Source organism: Motacilla alba, chromosome 3 (assembly GCF_015832195.1).
Source record: "Motacilla alba alba isolate MOTALB_02 chromosome 3, Motacilla_alba_V1.0_pri, whole genome shotgun sequence".
Classification (NCBI taxonomy): Eukaryota; Metazoa; Chordata; class Aves; order Passeriformes; family Motacillidae; genus Motacilla; species Motacilla alba.
Genome location: NC_052018.1, coordinates 101,258,250 through 101,286,036, shown reverse-complemented (window position 1 = coordinate 101,286,036; position 27,787 = coordinate 101,258,250). Strand labels below are relative to the sequence as shown.

The 27,787-nt window shown below is 37.3% G+C and overlaps 1 protein-coding gene across 7 annotated transcripts in view; it reads right to left on the bottom strand.

Annotated features, from left to right (window-relative positions):
• LCLAT1 (lysocardiolipin acyltransferase 1) overlaps positions 1-27,787 on the bottom strand; it is a 111,632-nt gene that overhangs the window by 68,590 nt on the left and 15,255 nt on the right. For 3 of the 7 annotated variants that reach the window (XM_038131029.1, XM_038131027.1, XM_038131025.1), the window contains 2 exons: positions 5,146-5,314; positions 2,797-2,995 (listed from right to left, as the gene is read on the bottom strand). In XM_038131029.1, the coding sequence (XP_037986957.1) occupies positions 2,797-2,995; positions 5,146-5,310 (364 nt within the window). In that variant the 5' untranslated portion in view covers positions 5,311-5,314. Of the gene's footprint in view, positions 1-1,897; positions 2,025-2,796; positions 2,996-5,145; positions 5,315-10,511; positions 10,581-11,258; positions 11,380-27,787 lie in introns of those variants that run through there. The other 4 variants (XM_038131030.1, XM_038131024.1, XM_038131026.1 and 1 more) reach the window with 3 other exon arrangements.

The following is a 27,787-nucleotide window of genomic DNA, read 5'->3' as shown; positions in this document are numbered from 1 at the left end:
ATTAAATCTGATACCTTTACACTTTTAACCTACAAAGGGGGCCACAAGAACGCTGGATCTATTTCCATTCCCAGCTTTGCCTTTCACCTATCATATATGCCACTGGAAAGAGCATAATGTCTTACAGACCTATTTTTACACCCAAATGGGAAATTACTTATGACAACAGAAGTGCTATGCTGAATACAGTAAGGCATTCAGAAACATGGATATGCAAGGTTTGCACTACAAACCTTATCTTAAACATAATTTTAAATGTTTAATGCTTGTTTAAAAAAAAATAAAAGCCTTTGAAAGATCACAAAAAATTACACAGAAAGAAATATAGTATAGTCACTCAAATATTTCTGAAACTCAGAGCATGATTACCACTAGGTTAACATTTATTAGAAGTTCAATTTAGCCAGTGTATCAAACTTCCCTAACCCTATACATCTATGTACAACTAATCTATAGAAATATATGAAAAGATAAAACTGAAAGACATGATGAAAGTAGCTCATTGAATTACCACAAATATTATATCTTAAATGATCAACATCTAAAGTATCAATTACAGATGCAGTGCACTGAAATTGTCTGGTTGATTTCCAAGTGATCTTCTGGCTTTAACAAGCTCATAAAATAAAATACTTAGCAAAAAACCACAGGACACAACTTTAAAACAAGCCAAAAACCTGAATAAACACTTACTAAGGGTCTATCATATAACACAGCACGGCTGAGTGGGAGAATAAGCGGGAGAAATTCTGCTGTCACTGATGAGATTAAGGGTTCTCCTCTTTAGACACCATTCTCTGCAGTGATCCTGCCCCAACAAACTTCATACAGATTCATCTTTTTCCATAAGTCTTCATTTAATCCAACAGTCTCACTTTCTAACAATCCCCTAATTACATAGATAAACAGAATAATTTATTTTTGCAAGAAAATGCCACCCAAACCACAGCCTGACTGAACACAGAGACATGTATTTTTAAGACCTCTTTTTTAGATACACTAAGATAAAACAGAAGCTTATCTTTCAGAATTTCAGGACATCAAATCATGGCTTCAGTGAAGGATGCAGTTTAGCTGGACTCCCCTTCTGTGATCAATAACCCAACATTAACAGTTTACTGAAAAATAAGCTATAATTCACAAAATTGCAACCAAAGTCCTCAAAGCTCATGTATTGTGGAGAATTCTTGGGGATCTGGCATAAAAATAGTTGTTTATAACACTACAGACCTAAGTGTCAGCTCTACCACCAGAAATTGTCATCCTGCAATGGAAACAACAGGAGCAAATGTCTGCATGTATCACCTCTACATCACAAAGGGGAGGATGAGCCCAGAATTTTGTTAGTGGCTTAAGCTGCTGTATCAGAACAAAGATGGCATCATGGTCTGCTAATACTGACCTGACACAGATCCATCTGCCTGAGCCCACTGATCAAATCTATTAGATGTGCTCAGTTTATGCAGAAAATTGAGAACTGAATTTTTAAAAAAATTTTAAAAAACCCAATCTCTAAATGACTCCTAAAATCCTTTCAGGAACTGCATTTTACCAAGCACAGCTTAGCATCCAAACTCCTGGAGCTGACCTTCCAATTTTATTAATGGCATTAATAAGCACAAATGCAAATGTTTTTTAATAACAAGACATATGTTACTTTTAAAGACAGAAATCTATGAATCTTCCCCAGGATAGTCTAGTCCTGACTTCATCTTCCACCATTGCTATAAAAAGTGGCATACACAGCTGATTCCAAGATTTCAAAACATCTCTGCTCTATAATGAAGATACCTAATATGCATTTTCTCATTTCCTGTCATGTTAAAAGGGACTTTTTTTCTTTGTCAAGTAAAATTGACCTTAATATGAGGATGTTAGGGAAATAAAAGCACATTACCCTGTTGCTGCTGTTAGTTAAAGAGCGCTGAATGCAACACAGTGCAACAGTGAATGCAATCCAATGCAACAGTAGGAGAGCTCCTCAGGATGGAATCCTGCCAAAATTATCTGTTCAGATAAATGGCCTGACAAAAGGCAACCATAAATAAGGTTACTCTTTCGACATCATAAAGTTGACGCATATCCTGCCCAAGCTAGTTTTGTATAAAACAGCAAATAAATCTAAGAGATAAATAAAATGCAGAGATGCTTTTATTTCAGATAAGTCTGCCTATTTATTCAGAAACCATTTGTGCAACAATTTTTGGACTATCTGAAACAATTTCTCTGAATACGTGCAGCTCAGATCTCTTTCCAGCCTACATCACTATAAATCCTGATGATTTCATATCCTGCACAGAATATTTTGCATAGCCAAGTTCAATTTAAAATTAGTTATTAAAATGAACCATTAACTTTGCAATTGCCTAGAGAGCTTTTTTTTTAATCTTCACAATAGTTTACATTGGATAATGAAGAAAGAAGCTTGATGAGAGCATTTGCAATGTGGGGTGAAATAGCACCCAAACCACAATGCTGAAAGAGACCTTGAAAAAACTGAAAATCATTTGTCATCATCCTGAAAAATGCTTTTGGTATGTAAAGCAGAAATATATTTACCTACAAGCAACAGCAGCACATGTATCTTAAAAAAGAAATGCTTAGGCATCTAGTCCAGGTGTCCCCTGCAAGATTTATGGTTTAATCACTCCACATGCCACATATTTTACACAAGGTTTGTTTTTTTTTTTTAATACTGAAACAGAATTTAAACCTATGTAATTTAGCAGGTTATGAACTGTGCTGGACATAATTTAAACATACTTTCCTTTCAAATTAAAGGGTTTAGTGACATACCAAATCCCGGAATGCTTTTGAGACTGGATTTGAGACAGATTTTTTCAAGTCTGAGGTAGCTGTATCGCAGCAGGCAGTTCCACAGGAACATCCAGTCCATTCGTGTGCGATGGTTCATGATAATGACACTCCTTTCTCCAGGAACAAATCCATCTCCAGTGACAACCACCTTGGCACCACAAACCATTTCCAGCAAGGCCTAGAAATAGTATCTCAGTATTACGGCTTTACTCCCAGAAGAAAAGCATCACCCCATTAGCAATAAAAATTAATTTGAATTATATAATTTCACTTATTTGCTCACATTACAATTGGTCTGTTTTCTAATAAAGCAGCCAGCTTTTCTCCAGTAACAGCTGTTCAATGGAAGAGGAAGCAACAATTAAGCAGCACTTCTTAAAAAGCACTCTATTCCCATCATTGCATTAAACTTACCTTTCCCTGGTTTTCCAGGAATGCTATTACGTAGGAATATAAGTGACTCAGTCTGGATTATAACTTGGTAGGTAATCCAAGGAGAGATTGGCTGCACAAACATCTACTGCCCCTAAGGTCAGGGTCAGTGGCAGCACACTGTCCAACCCAGTCAGCACAGAAAAAGAAACCAGCAAAACACCATAAGAAAAAGGCCTTCAAATTACCTCCTTATCCTCTCTTTCCCATTCTTTCTCAAAAACAAAACAAAACAAAAAACCACCATAAAACTCACCAAAAACCACAAAAGAACAAACACTGGGGATTTAAACAGAGCTCTAGAAAGTAAAACAACTTCTGTTCATACTTCTGCCAGCTCTGTGTGTGCCTAATATAAGCCAAACTAAACTGAAACAGTTCAGACCCACCTCACTGTTCCATCCTGCTGACTCCTAGAAAGGAAGTAACATGTGATAGCAGAGTGAGGAAGGTGAAAATTTCTTACATCACAGAGGTCAGGGTCAGAGTTTCCCTGCTGGAGTCCAACTGGCACAAGAGCACTTTATTGTTCGGAGACACAAACCAAGAACCTGCTTCTCCTGACTAAGAATGCAGTGGGTGTAAGGACAGAAGCCTAATGCAGACAAGGTCTGAGCCTCAAAATGGTTGGATGAAAAATGTTTTTGAGACTCCTTTCCTGAATCTAAATTTCCAAGATTCTCAGAAGACAGAATCCTTTTCACGAAGATATTAAAGCTATTTTGGTCTAGCTCTAGTGTGGGCTAAAAATCAAACTTCTAGACTGAAAAAGTTACCACAAACTAGTTTTAATAACCCAGAATTATAAAGCCCAGGCAACTAATCAAAGAAAAGACTGATATTAGCTTTTGGAGAGTTTGAAATTATAAAAAAAATTGAAGACAAACAGAGAAAGAGTTATTTTGTGACAGTATCAGTAGCCAGTTAAATTTCATCATGACAAGAAATAACAATCTATTTCCTTTACTGTTGATTACATCAGCCCTCCTAATTTCACTGCATTTAGTAATGATAAAAACTACAAAAGTTTTAGAATAAGAAAGCTGAGGCCTCTTTAAAACACACAAGGCAGAAACAGCAAAAGCAGAAACTATTTGATCTACAATAATGATAAAACTTCCTTTGTGCCACAAGACACATACTTCTGCATACCAATATGGCATTTCACTTCAGACAAAATTAAATAAATCTCTAATGGCCTAGAGGAACAATGTTCCCTGGCTTTTAGAGAACGGAAGAAGAGACAGATCCCATTCACATTGCCTTTCCTTTGGAACAATTCAGGGAAGAGCTTTGTTATTGATTTCCAGATTCATATAGCTGTAAAGCTGATGATACGTGAGGAATACATCCTTTCCAGGGGGAGCTCTTCTTTTTCACCTGAAAACATTTATCTCTAATTTAACTACAAGGGATAAATTCTACAAGGATTAAGTAACAGAATGGTGAAGGTTGACAACACTGTACCAGACAGTGGATAATTTTCCTAATACAACACTTGGAGCACAGTTCAAAGAAAGAGTTTACAAGACAACTCATTAAGGAAGTTACCAGTTTAAAAAAACTTTGTCCTGTTTATTAAAGTTTCACCTACTCTTCTCTGCATCTGACTGACACTGGATGAAAATGTCAAAAAAAGACCTTTTCAAGCATAAAATGAATAAACAACATTAGCTGATATATAAATTAAACTGTGAAAGAAGAGGGGGACTGTAAATAGGCACACAGTTTACAATACTGAGCTAAACCCAAAGTCCACAGATAGTGTGTAAGGGCCTGTTTAGACAGAAGCATAAATAGCTTTAAGAACCCTGAAATAAAATCCAAAGTGTTAGTGAGCAAGCTAAATTGTGGGATTATGGACAGTTGCCCAGACCTGGATTATGTGCCACTTACCACAGGGAGTGTGAGCCAAGTGGCCACAATGCAGTCGGTGATCCAGCGGTACCAGGCTGGTGAGATAAACATCAAAGGCAGAAAAGGGCCCAGCATGAATATACTTCCAAAGAAACTTCCCAAGAATAACGCAAGTGCAAAGTACATCCCCTTCCATGACACCATGGCTCTGAAAAACAGGGTTGGCATTACGTTAGACAGAGACTAACTGAAAGAAATTATGTAATTCTTCAAGTCCGCAAGCCCGGTCTGAGGTAATATTCCTCCTTTTTTCCACAGCTAACAACACAGGACAATAGTCAACACAACCAAAATGTTCTTCTTCCCCAGCAGCAGTAAGAGAAGGACTTTATAAACACAGTGATTTGTAAGGTGAATTGGGATATTAAAGGGGCCATAAAAGTATCAGCTACATCATAATTTCCTCCCATTACTACAATATGTAGCTGCACTCAAAACCTTCAGCAAGCTATTTTTATTATCCAAAGGTACAAAAGGGCTATTAAGAGAACACCAGTGACATTAAACTTTTTGGCCATTATCTTTGTCCGTGGAGAAATACTAATGTTACCATTTTCTAAAGACAGGAAACTTTGCTCTTCTATTTCTCCATCCCATTTCTTCTTACTAAACACAGTATTGCAGAAACTCATCTTCCCCAGCTATGTGTAACCTCCCTCACAAACCACTCAAACCTGGCAAGACTGACCACCCCTTTAAAACACCAGTTCCCTTTTCATCCCAACACGGCAGGCAAGCAGTGGCTGAATCCTCCCAACCCACCCTGGCTTAGAGAACTCATCACTTTTTCAAGTCTGCTGTACTTCAACTGCCCTTATCAGTTATTTTCCAACTTGCTGCACAAAAAGCCAATAGCCTGTGTTTTTTAAGGCATAGTCTAGACTTGAAATATTTCAGTGTCTGTGCTATCAGCTACACTGTCTTATTATAAATTGAAATGTACAGTACACTGAGCTTCTTAGTGCATTATAGCAGATCACTCAGCAATCCTCCAAGCATTTGTAATAGCTACAAGCTTTCACAATCTAGCAACTACTACCAGCTATGACAAAGCAAATGTGGAAATATCAATTCTCTAAATTAGGGCCTAAAAATAGACTGTTTTCATCTATTTAGGACTCAGCCAATTGTTTATAAAACCAAAGGTTAAGCAGAAGTCACTTTTTAGTCGCTTTACTGAATTCCTTTTTTGACAGTCTATTTTAGAAATTTTAAGAGCTCAGATAGACAGGACTTAAGGACAAGAAAAACAGGAAGCTGGTGGGTTTCATTTTAAAATGAGCAATGGAAAAGTAATCCATTAAGCCTTGTGTATGGTAACATACATGATTTATCTCAAGCATGTTTTGTACAATGTCCACAGCAATGATGTTTGCACAGCAAAGTATTTGACAGTCAAGAAATGGCAACAATAGGGTTGCTAGCAGATGAAATTTGCTTCTGCTACTTCATCTTGACAAATAACAAGAAAGTAGCTCTATTCTTGATATACTTCTAGGTTTAAACAATTGCCTAAACTGTATGGTATTTGGAGAAAGGCTGAGACAAGAGGCCAGCAAATTTTTAATGCAAGAAAGATACAGGAAGCTGTATTTAACTCTGCTTCTGCAGCATAGTAAAACAAGTAACACTCAATACAAATGTTTGCTGATAGCTGCATTGGAAATGAAATTTGAATTCAAACAAATACATAATATTTATATCCTGGAGTACAGAGCTCTCTCTTTCTGCCAAAACCAGGAACTAAATAACCACGTCTGCACATATGCATGCACTAAGTAGGATCAATTCTGGCACATTAAGGGATCCTTGAAGAGTAAGGACCTGGAGGAAATTTTCTTTTTGTTAGGACTTTTTCTATTTGTTATTGCAAACCTCTGTGGGGGAAGTCCACGATAAAGGCAGAAGAGGACAAAAAAAAAAACAAAAAAACAAAAACAACCCAAAACAAAAAACCCAGAAAAAAACAGGAACCAACAAAAAGGGGGGTTGCGGGAGAATTATTAGCTGCAGCAAGACCAGAATAAAAAGCATTCTCTTCACATCAAGATTTGAGACCTACTGCAAAAGGCAGCAGACAGAATTAAAATTCTATGTGTTTGATCTGAAGAGGCATTTTTTGAGGAGCAAATGTATCTAAACAACTGGAAACACATTTAAGACAGGTAAAACCTGCTACCAGACACAGAACAGGAGTTTGTTAGGCTTTAGCCAGCTGCTCTGGTCCTCTGTGAGGCTCTCCCAGCCATCAGTCAGACGCAGTGACATTTGCCAGGCAGATGCTGTGGCTCCAAAAGGCTGGCAGACAACAGGGATGGAGGACTTGCTCCAGTTCCAAACACCTGACTGCTGCACACAGGTACCCCCAGAGCTAATGAGAGGAGACACTGCTCTGTCATCCTTCTAGACTCTTAGAGTCTAGCAATGTGGGTCACTTATTTAGGGGCTGTCTTTTTCACAGTTTACACTGGTCCTTCCCTCAAACTGTCAAACACAACCAAAGATTTAAGGAAAAAAAAAATCTTGTTGCATTTTCTGTGAAAGACTGCCTCATAAACACTTTTTTGTTTGTTTGTTTGTTTCAGATGAAAGTATCTGAGCTATGGAAAAGACCTGAGGAAGTTCTGAATTTCCCCTTCTTCAACCAGCACCAAGCAGTACTTTCTTTTACATTCCAGTGTATACACTGTATACACACATATTATAAGTTACAGTGCATTCCAGCGGGTTAAACACTGTGCTGTTTATTTCTAAACACAAAAGATACCAGGTATGTTTTCAATCGATGCCATTTATCACTCTTAAAGCCACATTTTTAGTGTGATAAATATCCCATTTTACTTATTGCTTCTATATAACACATTATATATCTTTACACATGCATTTATCTAGAGTAACGGATAGACTTGGACTTTGTCTCTGAATTACCTGCACCACAATGAAGCAGAGAAAGGGAGAAAGTTTCAGCAGATCTAACTGGGAGTGCAGTGCCCAAGTTTGTAAGGGTTGAGAATGTAGGGCTGGCACACAGCTGGGTCAGGCCAGGCTCTGCAAACCCAGGCTGTCATACCCAGTTTACCATTCCACACATACCACCAAGGACAGAAGGGAACTGACTATTTTCATCCTTTTGCACTTCTCAGTCCTTAAATACCTACCTTAGAAACAAACTGTCTCTAAGATATGTCAGCCATCCCAAATCTAACACCTGCATTCAACAACTAACAGCTACAAATCAATGCAAAATACATGCCTGCAACCTTGAAACATGATAAAAACCAGCCAAAAAAGGAGTACTTAATAAGGACTTGGAAAATGATCTAAAACAAATGTGAAAAATCTCAAAACAAAGAAAATTGGAGCTGACTCATGTCAGAGATTAGACACCCAAGGAATGAATTACAGGATTCAACAGGAAGCCTGAACAGGACGCAAGCATTTTCATAGTACAGAAGTATTCTCTTACTGCTGCTGACAACTCTCTTTCTAATGCAGCAATCTCCCTCAACACTGAATTTAACATGGAAGATGATCTTTATGTATCTTAAAGCCACTTTCCATTAGCTGTGTGGGTCAGAGCTGTGGGAAGACAGTCAAAATTCTTTTACAATTCAGATTGAAAGCTGCAAACAGTGATAAAGACAGCACCCTCATACTGGGCTTGTAGTTCTTCATCTATTTCATGGCAGAACTCCAAGTTATTGGGGTACTGTACTTCACATGTTCTTGTTGCCATAGCAGAAGGGAAACATGCTCTGTCTCCAGGTAACTGGAAACAATAATTCTTTAAATACAATTTTTGCTTTCTATTTCAGTTAATTTGAAAAATTCTTGGCTACAAGGGGAGAAAATACTTTCCCAAACAGTTTACATAAACTTCATTTTTATTAGAATATTTACATGAAATTATTTCAATAATCTATGCAAACAAAATGTTTGCATAGTAACATAAAGCAAAGGTACCTTCCTGTGATTGGATTTTGCTTGTTTTATTTAATGCTTTTATTGAAGGTAAAACGACAACTGAAATGACAGAAAAACCACAGCTTGTTGTGATGGTGATTTCAAAAGGTTTTAAACAGACTGTTCTCTACAACAAAACTTTTCTTCACAACTGCTTCTGTGGCTTGTAAGTGAGCAAAGGATGCAAAATAAGTTTATCTGATAAGAAACAAAAAAGTTCTAAACTTTAGGGTCTGGAAGTCTCAGCATAGTCAAGACTCACCACATGATTCAAATTTCCTTAACAGCTCCCAGCTAATTCAAAGTGCTTGTACAAACAGGTTAATTCATCTTCCAGGCTCAATGTAAAACAAGATTTTAGCCTCAGCAGAGCACTGAGCAATACAAACAGACAAAATACTGACAAACAGAGCCAGCTGCCTGATAACGAGAGAAATTTTCAAGCATTTAGTACTACGAAGTGAGCAAATCAGTTTTTATTACACCATTGAAAAAATAAAGAAACACTCTTCAGTGCCAATAAAACAATGGGGAATTACTGGTCAGCACGTTTCCATTCAAACAGCATGGGCAATAAAACTGCTCATTAGTCTTCAAACCAGAATGGGAAATAGTAGGCACTAGATTTAATGCTTCTTCCAGTCAATTACCAGTAGAAAAGGTAAAGATCTTCAATTGAAATCAAGCAGAAACTCACAAAGACAGCCTCTTCTCTAACAGTTCTGCAAAGAAAGCCAGCACTTAACTCCAAACTGACTTGACTTCTGCATTCTTGCCCTCCAAACAGGGCAAGCGAAACACATGAACTGTAAATTCCAGCTCCCATGTTCAATTTTGCATTTGGAAACATAATTTCCAAATCAGAAGATACCATTTTCACAACAATTTTTAAAACCTTTGATCTGGGTGCAGTGAATTGAAGTTCCAGGAAGTAGGCAAGAGAGGAACAAAGTTTGCCAACTACTTAGGTGTGCATTAAATGAACCAGCAAATGAATGACCCAAACTTTCACTTGTTTATTGTTTTTTTAGGTTACTAAACAAAATCATCTAGACAAGAGAGCAGGCAGATTGACAACCCTTCCCAGCTATAGTGATGCAAATGAGACGTCTGAGCAGGTGCTGAACATCAGCCAAGCAAACAATGTTTCAGTGGAAATGACACATCCTAGCAGAACGTTTCAAGTCCAACAAAATCACCACGCTTTTCTATTTGAGCATTTTATGGTTTTCTTCCATAACAGCATTTCAAAGGAAATCTTTATCAATTCTTGCACCCAGAGCAAGAAACTACTTTCTGTGTAGCACTGTATTTAAAAAGAAACTCGCTTGCAGCAAGTTTGTGCAGACTGTCTCAGTTGTATTTCCAGATCTACAACTCACCCCGTCTCTTTGATCACGTAACTTCTCACTCGTGCCTCAGTTAAAAGAACTGCAGAAACAGCAGAGGTTCTAGGGGAAGCAATGGCAGAAGGAAGCTGAATTATTAATTGCAGAAATAGCCACTCTAATCAGAAGTCCACGTGACACAGGCAGGAAGCTCCCTCAGTCTCCACAGAACTCTTTATGAACTATATTTTGTTTCTGATCTTTCTCTTGGGCACTTCAGTATTTTAAAGAACATACAAATATGGCACAGATCACTATCACCAAAAAAATACGTGAAGAAACAGGCACTTGACCACTGAAACAACTTCCTTTTTATACAATTCTTGCATTTAAAAAACTTAAGAGATACATTCATCATAAAACAATATAGGATAGGGCAATAAAAGGTAATTATCATCACAAGCCATACCCTTGACAGTATAGCAGATATTAGCTTATATATAAAATACAAAAAGTACAAAACTTAATGAGCAATTTCCATAAATATTACGAATAAAATATTATTATTACTGCATCTTACAATTTATTATGTCTTTTATTTGCCAAGACTTAATCTGACTATTATAATTCAATAAAAAACTTAATAGAATATTGAATTTGCTCTTCCAAGTAATTGTGCCTTCCCAAATGCAAAAATGCTGGCTGAGATTCTTTGCAGTACAGCCTTTAGACACTGTAAGCAGGTAATTCAGTCAGGGTACAGACATCAAACCAGTCTGATGCTTTTTCACCCTCATTTACCTGTTCTCTTTCCACTGTTGCTCCAGACAACCATTAGACCAATAAAGCTTGAATGAAAGCATGAACTAAGGTATTTGAAATCATTTTTAAGAGGGTGTCATGAAATAGCTACAGCTGCTTCCTGAACAAAAAAAAAAAAAAAAAAAAAGAAACAATGATTTATGGAAAAGTAGCTTGCTTTTATTCCTTACTATAATCAGAAAATCTAGATGAATTGACAAATTTGCTGTAGGAAGAACTGCACAAGAGCTTTTACTCCAAAAAGCTAGCTCATTTTTTTTGTTATGCATATTGCACAGACACTAGTAATTCTGAATTCCTTCTTCATGGTTTTCCATGCATGGAGCTGTGCTCTGCACTATCCATCAAGTTGCTGGGGCCCCACAAGCCTGTATTAAACAACAACCAATATAAATAGAGTGCCCTGGCTGACAAGTCATCAAGAATAGGTTTGGCAGATGAAAAACAGCTGCTGTATTCCTCCCAACCCCTCTTTAAATAAAAGAAACAAACAAAAAACCAACATAACCTTGCAATAAACATGGAGCAATGTCAATTTTAGGGGTTTATTAAGTACTTTATATAAAAGCTGTAAGTCTGCTTGAGGCCCTCTCTATTTTTCAAAAAAGTTACTTGTGGTCAACAGCTGGCAAATCTGTGTCCTTTGGTTTTCGAAGTCTACAGACCAAAAAGCTGACCAACATTGATGGATAACAAATCCAAGTGGAAATTATGAAAAACAGATATAATATTCCACTCTGTAATTGGAGATGTTACAAACAAACCAATAAATCAATTTCTTTTCCCCTGCATAAGAGCACCCCAACACTTTAGTTCAGAGTTATTCTTGGTGGGAAGGGGTGACATTTATCATTTCAGAAGTATCTATTTCACAATAAAATCCTCAGTGGGGAAACAGAAATAAAGGACTTCATGCTGAAAAAGAGTTACCCAAACAGAAAACTAGTAATTTTCACAGGAGTATCTTTAAATCTCTGCTACTGGCACTGAACTAAAAATCACTCTCAGAGAAGGAGACATCCAAGAAACTTCAAATGGCTTTTTTTGCCCTCATCAAGACAGAATTTTCTCATCAGGTTAACAACTGAAGAAATACAGGAAAGGCATATTAAGAAAACTCATGTAGCCTGGGAAAACCAGTGGCTATCACCAGGACAGTAACAGCATGACAGCTTACGCTAACACATACTATTCAGAGTGCAATTCTGAAAATAAAGAGGAGGGATGTAAAAGCAGACTTTCAGACGCCTTAGGCAAGGTACCCAGCTTGGAAAAAGTTTCATTGAGAGCTCTGTATTTGTGGCCATCCTCTACAAAAACCTCTCTCAGTTTCGTAACAGAATATATTGACCCAAATAATTCCTCCTTTTCCAGCTATAATGTATGCTGCAAATGAATTTGAGTCTGGATGGGTAATACTGCAGTGTGGTTGTTTTTCTTATCCACTGCAGCTTTGTTGATTTTTATCATCTTTTATAGTGACAGTAATCACCTGTACAGCAACAACAATTGCTAAACTACTTTATTCTTTTTCTCGGTAGCACATTACATGCTGCAAAAGTTAAGCAGGCCCTATGCTAAAAATCCAACAACAAACTTACTGAAGCCAGTGAGTTTCCACCTAAAATCAGTTGCAAGATCAGATTATGGATTTCATCTACTCTCAGAACTATTAAATGACTGAAGAGAAAGACTAGACACTTATCTTCATTTGCCCACCATGTAAGCGATTCTGGCTCAACATTACTTAGATGAGAGCTGGAGAAGAGCACCTACAGACAAATTTATGTCATTATTTTTTTTCAATAATAACAAAGATAAATTGCTATTATCAATGGAATATAACTCTGCCAAGCCTCTGAGTCTCTGCAACTGCCTCAGGCTTTTAAAAATGTATTTCCAAGACAAATATCAAAGAAAAAAAACCATTTGCAAATAACGTTAAAAATGTCCTAGCCGTTTAATTGGAAAATTCCATTTGAGAACTTGAAATTTTGCAGGACTGCCTTTGTGTCAGGAGTACACAGCTCTATGAAGCATACTTACACATCAGCAAGTATCACAAGTTTATAACAACTTTAAAAGTCACATAAATTGTAGTTTTCTAGTGAGCTGTGCTTACAAGCTGGCTGCTTTCCAAGGTAAGCATAGAACAAACAATAGATGGGTTACCTGACAGGCTCCAAAGCAAAAGAAGAAAAATGCAGTAGTTCTGCAGAAAATGTATAAACGTTTCATTCCCACCAGAAGCAGCAGAAAAGAGTTTATTTGCATTTGCTCCATTTCTGGACATGAAATGCTGTTTTCAATCTACTATATTTTGGTGTAGATCAATATCCAAAGCATAGTCAAAACCCACATGTTCCCAAACTACTGTCGCACTATTAATTAACAATATTTCTGCTTCGGGACCCCACAGTCAGAGATGAAGATCTCTGTGCTTTTCAGTCTTCTTGACAACAGCCCTCACATCTCATCTGCACAGCTTACCAGTAGGATCAGTCAACAGCATACCTATTACCTGGCTATTTTTAAGATTACATTACAAACCACTGCTAAGCAAGTAGCTTTAACCCCATCTTCAGCTCTGTAATTTCCATTTTCCATCAGCTACAACGGGAAGCTTTTCTCTTCTGACAAGACACCAAAAGGATGTCCCCAGGGCCTCAGGTGTATTGAGGTGTTCAAAGCCATTTCTAGCAGAGCATTTCAGAGTGTAAACCATGGGTATTGTGCTGTGCATGGATGCAGGCTGTGCCTGGGAAGATGCACAATTAAGTTGGTCCACCTATACTTCTTCTAGTAAAGCTCCATGGCTCAGAGGGGTTCTCATGGCAGCAGCCTGATGCAAACATGCTGCCTCTGCTTCCAGGGCTACTGAATCTGATTCTATAAAACATTTTTCTTCAGACTTAAATGCTCTCAAAGCCAGAAAATGTCTCATCAGTACAGTACAATAAAGCAACTCATGTTCCTTGTTAAAGCTGAATGGCTTTGTTCCATCAAACACCTACAAAGATAAGAGTGACCATTTGATTCTTGTGAATTTTTTGGCATTTAGATGCAAAGGATTCAGGGCTATTGACAAATGAGTAGCAAAATGTTTTGCATGAAAATTTATCAGGGTCATTTTAGCCTAAAACAAATTACCAGCATAAGCTAAATAAAGTAATCCAATGCTGAGACAACCAAGGAAGTTTATCTGCCAGTGCTTATGCAATACTTTAATAAGTTGCCAGAAGACAAACAGGGGGTAAAAAAGCAACATCTAAGACCATGATTTTTAGCTTTTTAGCCTTTTATTATGTAAAATAGTACCTCATTTAAAACAGAAACTCAGTTTCTAACAAAGGTTACCAGAACAGAAAGGAGATAATAAAAATAATTAGAAGTGGTTTAATAGGTGCTGCACTCCCCATCACAAAAACCAAGTCAATGTACAGTAAGAATGAGCTTCAAGTCAGTTGCAAACACATTTGGCAGCTGCAGAGGCTTTAGACAGACATCCTTGGGCAGACACATAGATGCTAGTCAATCCAAGAACAAAGTATCCATGAAATAATTACAGAACAGCAAGTGACCCAGACAGGGAAATAACCTATTACAGCTACTCAAGGACTACCAGATTTTACTCATGTGAGCAATGCTTTGGCTTAACAAGAGCTATTAGGAAAAAAGGGGGAAAGAAGGAAAGCCCGCAAGAGCTACAGATAAAAGAGTTTCCCAACATCATCTGGGGCATTGTTAGAGACAAGTAAAACGCCTTCCAGTCTCTGACTCAGTACCACTGATGTTGCTACAAAATGCCTTAAAAGCTGAAAGGCAATAGCAGAAACAAACAAAAAGAACAACTTTTAAAAGACCACTGAAGCAAAAAAAACCCATTTATTTGGATCATTCAGAAAACTACACAGCACATACCTAGATAATGAGAGGCCAAAAGATAAATAATACCCTGACCTACGCCAAAGCTATCATATGGAAGATAAAGTAAACAGGTGACAAGGCAGAAATAGTCTAGAAAAGGTTATTTATTGGTATCCCCTCTCCCCCTTAAATCAAATAACAATAAAAAAGGAATCTAAGAGGAAATGCATTGAGTTAATCTTTGAACTAGATAAATCTTATCCAAAAAAGGAAGATACTGTTCAAATCTGGCTGTGCAGGTCATGCTAGCAGAAATACCTAAATCAAGAATCTTCTCACAGCAGCTCTTACAGTCATGAAACACATTTAACATCAGCCCTATCTAGACTTTTCTTTAGGGCCAGAAAGATTTAATGATCTACCAATTCATTATAAGGATTTTTTTCCCTTTTTTGTTTTGCTACAAGAATCTCTTCCAAGAAGACCTACTATTGTCTCAGTTATTTTCAAGTGGGAACACATTTTGGTGTGCATTTTCCCTTTTAGCAAGGGCCCTGACCTTGCAGGAAAAAGATTATACAAAAACACAGAATTCCTGGAAAGAATTTGCTGTTTCTAATTAGCACAGTAATATCAGAGAAATAGAAGCATGAACTTACTTACCTTCAAGGTATAAAACATGCTCATTAGTAAGTAACTGGGCAACTAACTAAGGATATATGTGAGAAAGCAAGCACATCTTTCCAGATGCATTTGTAGAAGAATGCTCAAATGTAACCACAGCTCTTGAAATGCTTTTAATGAGTTCATTGCAATGGGCATCGAGGAAGTGATGTTTTTATTGGGGAAATTATAAATTATGGACTTCTCAAAAATAGTTGCTTAAGACATTCCACTTCCCTCTTTTCCTCATCAGGCTGAGGCTTCTCTGCCTGCGTTGTCTGAAAGTAAACATGATGCTGAAACTCCCAGAGTAGTTGCAAATAATCAAAGGACAGTATGCTTTTACTTACTGGGATACTTTGCATCCAAACACAACAGCCTCAAGAAAATTACTCCACCTTAAGTATGACTGCAAGGCATGCTCAAGTTAAGAAAAAACATCACAAACACAGGTACAAAGTTAAACACAGAAATGCCAGCACTAAAAGTAAGAGCATTGACTATGAAATATTCTTATGTTCCAGAGTCAAGTGACATTTTTCATCTGAGCAACGAAGAAACAACTATATTCTCCTACACTGAGATGTTCACCTCTGAAATATTTTTGTTGCCAGAAAGACCATCACAGTTTGATACACAAGAGCAAGAGTAGGGATAGCAAAGGATGCAACACAAGATCAAAGACCTGAAATTACACAGGATCACTTGGAGTCTATTAAAGCCATTAATTTATGCTAACATAAGTAAATACATGGCAACTATTTAGAGAAACAGTAGTTAACATAATCTTCATCAAAAAAGGCACAGGAAAATTGTTCCAACCCTCTACTAAAATGTTATGAATTAATTAGCTGGCAGCTTTGTCTACTTGCTGTCTTTCCCAAAGGCATAAACCCAAGAAAACATGCAGGGATGCCACTTTCCAAGCTCATGGGCAGAATGAATAGTATGGGAATTTCTGCTCTAGTGGAGGCACCAAATGAAGATAACTCACTCCTATGTCTTAACTCCTACTAAGCAGGGTTTTACACCTAATTCTCCACAATGGCAGTGAAATAAGAACCTCGGTGACATGCAAGGCCTTGCTCTTCATAGTTCTGACTTCTCCCCTCAGCAGATCCACCTGGAACAGTGGTTGAGGCATGGCATCTCTGAAAAGTTAGCTTTGATTGTTAATTTCTCCAATATCCACAGGAGAACATATGTGGACACTTCTAAGTGCTTCCAGTCCTAACACTAAATATGAGTTCTTGTATATACTTTGATCTGAATTTATACAGGAGCACAGGTTCCCATGAGGGCAGCTCTTAATATGTAGACGGCCTTAAAAGCTCTCCTTAGAAATGCACACAGCATTTTATTGTTTTATTTAAAGATAAATAATGCATTTTTCATAGTTTAAATAGAAGATAAATTTTGCAACTTCTACTGGTATCTACAAATATCCTGTGAGAAAAATCCCTGGCAGTTAAAGTATCAGTTATATACTTGGACTAACACAAATAACTTAGAAGAAAGAAGACCATAATTTCTCAAGGCTAAAACATGTAAATATTAATTTTACATTAAGTTGCTTAACATTCAAAACTTTCTTCTCACACAAATCATTTTCACCTGCTCCTGCTGTTGTTGCAGATGAACAACCAGGGAGAGAGGACAGAAAGCGGCAAAACAACGCAGCATTGGGAATGAAGGAACACACTGTGTCAAAGGGGAAGCCTAAAGCTATTGGAAAGCCCTGCACTCCAGTTAAGCAAGGCAATACAACATGCCTTCTAACAAAGACAATTTGAAACCAATTACAACCCAGAAGATTGATGTACTGACTCAGGCAAGGATGAGCCTGAGTTTTCCACCGCCCGTATTTCCCAAGAATCCCTGTCTAACTCGTGGAAGGAGGCGTAGAGCTGCTTAGAATTTTGAAAATGCAGTAAGGAGAAAATTTGAAAACAACTTGAGGAAACATGGATTCCTGCTGAGCATAGAGTTTTCAACAACAGCTAAGATTTATTGTACTGAAATTTTTTTTTCCAACATAGATACAAGCTACAACAGCATGTGTTTCCTTTCCAATTCAGCCACAGCTGAACATTTCATTGAACCATTACAGTAAGAAAAGAAGCTTTCACAACAACTTTATGAAGCTCTCTTCTTTTGGGATCAAACAGATGTATTATTAAAGCAATGCCCGTAAGAGGAATCAATCATCAGACTAAGTGATGTCAAGGATTGCTGGGCAATTAAATCCCATTATTAATTTCGATGTATTGATGAGAACTTCAGAACAGAGTATTGAGGAAAATAAATTGAAGACAAATGCCTATGAAACTATTCTTTGAGTCTTTACTTTCCCTCTGCCCCAGATCTGAATATGAAGAAATGCAAACAATCCTCTTCATCATTTTAAAAAGTTTTATGGTCAATGCACACAGTAAATTCAGTTTTAAATAAAGATATTATTAGCATACTTACTAAGCAATCAAAGTTTTATTTTGTTTGTTTGGGGGTTTTTGCTATAGAGAAATGGGGACAAAAAAAATTACACCTTTGAGGATTTCTGCTATAGAAGGTAAGCTAGCAATAGTAATCAAACCCATCATTCTTAGATCCTTCCTCCACCTTCACTAGTTTAATGATATGACAATTTAACATCTTTTTCAAAGAGAAATACGTAACCAATGTATACAAAGCCAGTGAAGTAACACAGCCATATGAACACTATTTGGAAGAGGCTGACTGGTCAAACAGCATAAGGGCAGCCCTCATTAGCCCCAGTGTGTGCTGCTCTTTGATTTGTTTCCATCAGGCAAAGGATGTAGAGGTAAAGGTACAGCTGGTTCTTTGAATGGAATATCATTAAGGGATAAAAATAAAAAACTCAAAGCATCAAGGTTTTATTACAGAACAATTAATTTTCTGACAACATCTGATGAGCATTCCCATTATTTTCTTACAGAATGGAAAACACTTCTTATACAATACTACAGTATTTTAAATCAAATAATTTTATTATTTACATAAGTCACTTTTAAAACCTCTCCTTGTAAATCACATTTAATTCTATTATTTGGTTTTTACTTTATCCTTTTTTCCTTTTTTTTTAATTAAATTTTGCTCCACTGAAACATCAGCAATTATGCTTGGTGGAATGGGGTAAGAAGTTCACACAAAGCTCTCTCACTGCACAGGCAGTGCTGACAGGTTCTGTTAAATATGCATTTTCTCACCTTAAAGATATTTCACTGGAAGAGCCTGAGAAGCAGAAGAAACAGTAATGGTCTCTTGGCAAGCACATATAAGCTGCCATTATTGTGATGAAACATTAAACCACAAGCAGCTTCCACAGCCAGGCCTGCTTATGTAAAGGAGCACATTTCTTCAAGTGTTTTAGTTTAAATAGATATTAATATACTTTTAAGAATTGTCTTCTAACTCAGCGTTCACCTCTTTTGCATGTATAATACAATACATTACTGTGGTTTTGGAGTAAGTGTTTGGTTGGTTTTATTTTTTAAAAATCTTTGAGAAAAGATTAAATTGAAAAGAAATTAGCTGCCTTCTGCTTCCTACCAGCAAAGTAGTACAGACTTTTTAAAATCCTGGATCAAAACTACCTTATGCAATTTTGAATTTGCCAAGCCCAGTACCAATCCATCAAAGAAGGATTTCCTTCGTTTCATTTTAGGCATTTACATAAGTACCTTAAGTTGGGTCACTGGAATTACTCTCCCTCATTCCCCATCCCACTCTATTCAGAAGGCTCATCCTATAATCTAATTTCACAAAAGAAAACTGCACTTTCTCTCCCTGTGAAGCAGCAAATATACATACAGCTTATTTTCATGAAGGCTTGATCTACAGGGGGTTAATATTTTAGAACCCCTAGGCAAAATTTGCAATCACAGTAGGAAAAGCTAAAGAGACAACCTCAGGAATGCCTCACATCTTTGTGAGGACCCTCCAAATGCAAATTACTGTGAAAGCAAAGATTTTTCAAGCTTTTCCTCTGAGAAAAGAAGGTGAAGGAAAAAGGTTCAAGATGCCATGGAAGAGCTTCCTGTTAGGAATAAAAGGTTTTTTTACAAGAACATGCTTATCTCCTAGACCCACACATCTTGGATTTCTAAACTGAATTTCAGAATGTAATGAAATTTAGCCCTTTCAAGCTGTTTTGGAGATCAGTTCAAGAGCCAGATCATCAGACTCACTGAGATATGTAATGGATAAAAAGTGACAATAAAATTGCCATTTTCCTCTTCACATATAAAAAATTACTAAATGTGCAGAATCTTAACAAACTTCAGTAACGAAAAAAACCACCTGTTTGCAAAATTAATTGCTTCTCCAAATTAGCTCCCTCTCCAGTTTTCTTTCAGTTTGATCCTGCTGATTTGAACATACAAAAGATCCTTCAATCAAGGCCACTAGTTTGGAAAAACTGTGTTAGATTGAGGTGATATTTTAAATATCATGGAGTTGTCCTTCTCAAAGTTAAAGGCCGGGAGACATCATTAGTTCACTTAATCAAATGTTTATGGAATGCCATTCCACAATATTCAACAACAGTTGGTCTGCAAAAAGGTTTCCCCATATTTTCATATGGTAATTTTGATCTATAAAGAGAATTGCAAGCTGACCACAAAACTTCAGTCTTCACTTATATAAACTGGACAAAAGTAATCATATACCATGATCAGCCAGTCTCCAGTCAAGTTATTCATAATCCAAAAGAATAAATAGTGACCAAGCTCAGAAATTTAGTTTTCCTAGTTTAACAAGAGACTTTCTGAGCAATTTTGAAGAACTTGGCCTTTCAACAACTACTCCTTACATTTATTTGTATGTTCAGAGACAAGAACATAAAAATGAGATCACAAAGCTTTTGCTATGGGTTCCAATCTCGTTGAACAAACAGTTAGAGAGCACCTATCAATGTTTAGATGTATTGATACCCCAAAACAAGATAAGAATTCACCCTTCACACATGGAAATGCAAAACTGAAAGTGAGCTGCAACACAGCTATTTACTCCTGGATGGAAAACTCACTTGGCTTTTAGAAAGGGGAGCTAAGACAGCATTGCCACAGCTGAGGAAAATGCCACTTTCTCTTAGTATTTGCAAGATCCTACCAGGTAACAGCTGTAAGCTAATGCAGGGGATATTTTTCTAGTTATATTGGGATAGGAAGGCATGTGTGGGTAGTTCAATATTTTTTATTAACTTACTTTAATCTTATTTTGGATTTCAGTTTCCAGTTTGTTCTTGAGACCTCTTTTTGAGTATCCTGAACTTGTTTCAGACATAGCAATTTGTCCAACTAGAAGAAATTATGCTATTAATGATGTAGAAAGGGCCTAGATAAGAAGTCACTTAATTTCTCTCTAAAAAAAAAAAAGCTCTTTTTTCATAAAGGATGAGGATGCTAAACCATGAAATTTTCAACATTTAGGAGGACTGTACTGCCTAAGAGGAGAGTAGGTATTTCTAATTAAAGAGTAAGTGACATTCTTCTTTCAAGGTTCTCCATTTGGTTGCTTATGTTTTAAAAAGGGAACAGTTAGTTATAGAACTAGTATGTGTTTATGTAAATCATTGTGTCATCATTTTGACCTCTGCCAATGTAGAGATAGAAATCTAACTAATCTCTGCAGAGAGTTTTACTTATAGTATGTATGCCTTATTTCCCAGTAAATTAATGACTGGGAATTTAAATAATTTTGCTTCACTAGAGGGATCACATGATTTTTTTAAATACTCACACTGATCTATCTGAGCCCTGGTTGAGGGTAGGGAGAGGAGTAGCCTTTACTCACTGTGAGGAGCACCCAGATAGTTTGGTGATCTGATCACACAAGCTTCTATGGAATCAGATATTCCAAGAAACACTGCCAAGGTCCTGAAGAGTTTACAATTCTTCAGATGCACTGAATTGCTTTACTAAACACTAGCTGCACAAGAGGAACACATTTTTGTGTACATTTCCATAAAAGAAGTAAGTATTATCTTAACAGTACAACAAGAACCCTGAGAGTATTGATTTTTTTACCTTGCAAGAGAAGTCAGATTGAAGTGTTTTAAGCATATGCAAGAATTGGGTCAGACTAGATGGAGTCACAGTAAATATAAGTATTTTTGGGTTCTATTTTTGAGTAGCAATGACTATGTCTTGGTTAAAGACTAGCATTCTGTCAAGCTTCCGCATCTCCCACACTGGACAAGGAAAAGGAGTTAATTATACAAGTGTTCAATCCAGAGCTGCCTTTATTACTTAGAAGATGGTAGGTCACATTTCAAGGAATGAGTTCTAGAAAATTCTATACCCAGCAGGGAGTGTACATCAGCATGAATGGAAAACTGCAAGCCAGAAGCTATGAAATCATTACAAACTCCTCACTGACCTTCTTTCAGCACAGGACCTTTGCAAGCATCAATAAACATCTGCTAAAATAAAAAACCTGCTTCCCACCACCTCTTCTCTCACACAATACACATGATTTATATCTGTTTTCTGTGGAAGAGTATTCCTTGCTTCCTGTCTTTGCTCTGTGCAGAGAAATTAGAGACAAGAGGAAAACTGCCCATATGGAGAATAGACTGCAATGCTCATATGTGAAATAGATACCATTGCAAAATCAACATCACACTGGGCCGGAAAAAGCTACCAACTTGTCTTTGAATTGAAATAAAAAAAGAAAAAAGCCCAAACTACAGACTTAAAAAGGAATAAGAAGGAAATGAGTCATGGGGAAAATTTCAGGGAAATTTCACATGAAAAGGAAACCCATAAGCAATTTCATAAAGTTTTCCATGCTGTTTTCCTCCCCCTCTCCACCCCCCCGCCCTTTCTTTTTTCTTTCCCAGAAGCTTGATGGAAGAGGACAGGCCTCAAAATACTTTTATTTCTCCTGCTATTAGAGGGAGAACAAAACAGAGAACAGGCCACTGTGTGCTCTGACACTCTGAAGATTTGTCTGCTGCATCTTTTTATTCATGGAATAAAAAAATGCATTGCATCAAGAACTGGCAACTACAAGCATTCAAAAACTATGAATCAGATTGCCAAAACCCAAACACATTAAATAACCATTCCATCTCCAGTTTTCAGACATGCTGTCAGGAAATGAATGGTTTCTTTCTTCTCCTACGTCAAATGGGCAGGTGGAAAATTCCCAAGCACGTTCTTCTCATGGCTATGTTCTCAATCAGCTGAAAAGCAAATGTGTCAAAGTCCCAATAAGGTCATTTGGATTTATATCTTAAGTCCCTCCCTGACATTCAGAGGCAGCCTTCTGTCTTTGCTCCTGCACTAGAGAAACCAGAAACTTGGGAATGTTCAGATATAGAAGGGGAAAAAAGATTCCAAGAGATAAAGCTGGGTCCTCAACATCCCTATTATAAATTGGCTTTACATAAGCAAATTATCTTCTTTCCTCTGTAAATATCTTAAGTCATCACCTAATTAAAGAAAGAAAAGCAAGCTGCTTTGCTGTTCCAGGCCAACATACTTTGCTTATGGAGAGCACAATAGTTTGTAGAGCAGATGGAAACACCTGCTGGAAGGTCGTAAAGAACACTGATCCTCCCAGCTGCTCAAAAGACTGAAACACACTGCTCTGCTTGATACATTTACCTGTTCACAAGCTAACAACCTCTGCAGCTTCTAAACATCACTCAGAGTCAGTTTTGTCTCTGAACATGGCCCAAGAAAAGGCTTTCTCAAAAGCAGTTTACCACAAATACAGTCTGCAGGGTAATTTGTTTGAATTAATCCAGAACAAGAAAAATTGAGTCCTTATGCAAAACATTTGTTTCCAGGAGGCTCACAAAAGGATTCTGCTACTGAAATGACATCATGTTTCTCTTGAACAAGTGTGGTTTTCCAGGAGTCTTCCAATGAGACATTGCCTAGATTCAGTGAATCAGATTTTCTAGCTTTAGCACTTTCCAAAATAAATAAAAGAAGAAACTATATTAGCAATCAAAATAGAAGCAAAAGCACAGAAATTGAGAAGCTCTTTTCCTACACAGACATGGTACTCAGATTCCAGACTATGTCTCAATTTGGATGGCTGTTCTCTTTTATTTGGAATTCTACTTTGACAGTCATTGACCTGGATATACTTTATAGATACTTAACTCCTGGAGAAGGGTCACAATTAGGATCCTGAAAAAATCCCCAACATTTTAGGGAGGTCACAAGTCCAACCATGACTCATACACATAGAGATAGTTTCAAGGAATCAATTATTAGCTGTTTAAATGTGTCATGGCACAGTTCACATACAGCCATTTCATTACACAGATCAATTTTGCAAATTTGTGTCAATTTGCTTTTTGACACATCAAAACGCAGCAATCTCAACAGTTTAAATGTATAAATTCAAACAGAATTTCTTCTAATAAAGCCACTGGTGAAAAAATTATTCTTTCTTACCACACATATGAACACATTTAACTTCGATGGTTTGTTGATAAAAACACCTCTTGGGGGAAAACACCTCTTTAAACTCTCCTACTAAGAAATTCATTGTAGCTGCAAGAATTTCAATTAAAATAAGAACAACCTGTAGAAAAAGCAGCACATGTGACTCAAGATAAAAGCTGCAGCCAGCCACCAGCACAACACAAGCCAAAGAGCTGACTTTGTGAACTCCATCAATGGAGGTTGCCACACACTCCTGGTACAGCAGAAACCCAAACAGGATTTATTCTGTAGCTACAGATAACATCTTGATTACTGCTCTAAGAACCTGCTTCCTGTCCCTCCTGCTGCCCTTTGGTCCTAAGTTCTGATCCAGCAGTGCTCTTTGCCCCCTCAGTTGTATGAACTCATTCTGCCAGCACAGCCTTGGTTTCTAATCTACCTCTGGTCTGCTTAACACTAATTCCTGGATCTCACTGCCTGCCATGCTCCCTCCCCTTCCCTACTATTTCTAATCATTTCACTGACACTGGAGGAGGAACAAACAAGCAGGAGAGAACACCTAGCCTAGACTCACTCTCTGGAGCTTGTACCCCCTTGTTTTCCACTTCTTTAAAACAGTATTTCACTCCTGCCTGCCCTAAACTACAGATCTATCCACTCATGCCCCAGTTAAGATTCCTTCAACCAAGTAAAAGAAAAGCAACTGGCACCAAGCCAATTGATATCCTAGAAACAAGAATAACACCTGAGCATCATCAAGGACCTACCAGTGGCCCTAGAGTTTTCTGCAACCTTAACTGGTGAGGAATAAAAACCTTAACAGTCAGATAAACCATATACCCTTTACAGTACTTGTTCTCTAGCATTTTTCTTATGGCATCTATTCTGAATTAGAGTAGAGGTTGAAAAAGAGTCTGGTTTATTTTGTGGATTTTTTTGGGAAGTTTTGCTGTCATGCTGGGACAGGGAAGGCGAGAAACATTTACAAAAAACTTAGCAAGAAGAGGCAACACCCACTTTTCTTTTGTTATTTTGGCCCCCATTGCCAAGATTTTTGGATTTTCATTCTGGAAAAAGGAGAAAGATGAGGAATAGTCTGAAGGAGTGTTTGCTGGGCTGCTTGCCCTCAGAAAACTGGAAAATTGCCGAGGCTGAAGAAAGAAAGTATTCTATAAACTCAGATCTGACTTGTGCTGAACAGAACAACATTTATGGAGAATTAATATTTCCAGTGTCTTGACCTAGGAAACTTTGTTATCTTGTATGATGTTCAAAGAAATGACCAGTGGAAAACCACAGAAACTGCCAAACAATCAGCAGTGGTGCTGGCTGGTTGTCCTGTCTGACAGTGTCTTGTCAGACACCTCGATAAGAACGTGCAGGAAGAAAGCCTGCAAGAGACAAAGATGGTGAGTTTATTCTTAGCCTCTGGTAACGTTTATCTTATGCCATGAAATACTCAGGCTTACATTCTTCTCACTACTACTCATTCATTAGCAGACTGTTCTTGTTTCCTACATAAAAAGACCTAATCCTTTTGTTCTACAAGCAATTTTTAAACCTTCTTCACTCTTGCTGAGTACCAAATACATGAAGGAAAAGGACTGACAGCAGCCAGACAACCTGCCCATTCAAGGAACAACGGTACAAATCACACCCTCGGGTTCACTCAGCTACCAGTAGCAGATAATCAGCCAGAAGCCCCACACCTAAAATCCTGTGACTTTAAAGTCTAAATGCTGTATCTTATTCAAAGGAAAAGTTCCCATTTTATGGAATACCTTACTAGGAGGCATTGTTAGCTGTGAATGGTGGAGTGTGTAAAACAGCTTCAAGGCTGCAGGGAGCACGGTATTACACAGGAAGAAAGTAGTAAGGAGAAGATTAAATCTTACATTTGGGATTTTTTCGGTTATTACAGAGCAAGGGATGCTCTTGAGAAGTTGCCTCTCCAAACCAGGGAGGTCAGGTTGGGCTGGCCAGCTGTCCAAGGCACCAGCGACTCAGACTTAATCAACCTTTAACTGTTGGAGGAAGTTCTCATTCTCCTGCAGCAACCCCAGGAATGGAACTGGGCAAAGGAAGGACACAACCATACTAAAAGGCACCCCTGGCACACCCTTTAAAGAACAGCTGGGAGCCACCAGCTCAGACAGCAGAACTAGCACAAACAGTCATGTAAAAAGACCAAGTCTACAGTGACTCCTTGTAAAACAAGTATCTGTAATCTTATCCAGCCTGCATGGCTAAAACCACAGGGGGTAAAGAGAAGGAAAGGGGCCAGCTGGAGAAGGCTGGTTGAAGAAAACAAAAATATGAATTCCTGTTGCCTGTCTTATTTAGAGTATAATTTATTCATCACCAGCCCAGACTGAAATGTCTGAGCAACTTCCAGAGCACTGAAAAGTTATTTTTGCCCTCCAAAATATAAGGACTATAAGAAACACAACCAACAATCACTGTTTAATACAATAATAATGCAATACTATGATTCACTTGCATTAAGTCTGACTAAATATGTCATTATCTTTAAATAGAAATGGCAACCAATAATTTTAAAACTAAAAATAGAAAGATATGTGATGTGAATCCTATATGACTTACTCCTAACATGAATATATTATACTGTCTTTCAAATGTTTTCCTAAGTGCTTTCAGCTTTGTTAATTTTTTTGGTTTTCACTCCATTTTGCTTTCTATTTCTTTTGTGTACCAAGATACCATCTAGTCACAGAAATGCATTTCTAGAATTTTGTACAAAAAAGGACTACATCATTCCACTACTACAGAAACCATCCTGATATGAAATGTAGATGCCATTGTAACTAAAGAAAGTCGAATGGCAGAGAGGATGACAATGAAATATGTGGGAGCAAATACACAAATAAACCCTTTATAATGAAAGGAATACTAAAAGTCTTCTAAAAATGTCAGCTAGAGGAACTCAATAAAGGTCAAGACACTTTGAAAAGGAGAAGTTAATTAAAGACTTTCTGTATTTACTGTCTTTTGTTCCATAACATAGTACAATGTACTCTAGGTTACTTTAAAGCTGTGACCTTTCTTGCCAGCATTCACTGTTCACTAACATAAAAGTTCCATGTTTTGCTTGAAGAAGCCAAACCTGTTGATGTGTAAATTATGAGTCTCCAAAAGCACTACTTAAATGACAGAGCTTCACCAACATGATTACTTTTCACTGTTCTTGCATAAACCAAAATAAACAACAGGTGGGGAATGACCCCAGAACTCCCTTCATATATTTTAAACAGCCTTTAATGTTACCATTCCCACCACTAGCAAATGAAAATAGGTGGGGCAAATACCTTTGTGCCAATAAAAATGTTTCATTTAACAACAAAGCATGTGTCAAGAAGGCCAATTAAAATGTAGAGGCACGTTTTGAAGTCACTGAATTTAGAGTTATGAAAATAAACCAGCATTTTCAAAATGGAAGCATGACAAAAATGACAAACAAAGGAAAACCATGGTTTTCAAATAATTTTCTTTAAACTGTCACTATCAAAATCAAAGCAAAAATCAAGAATGAGA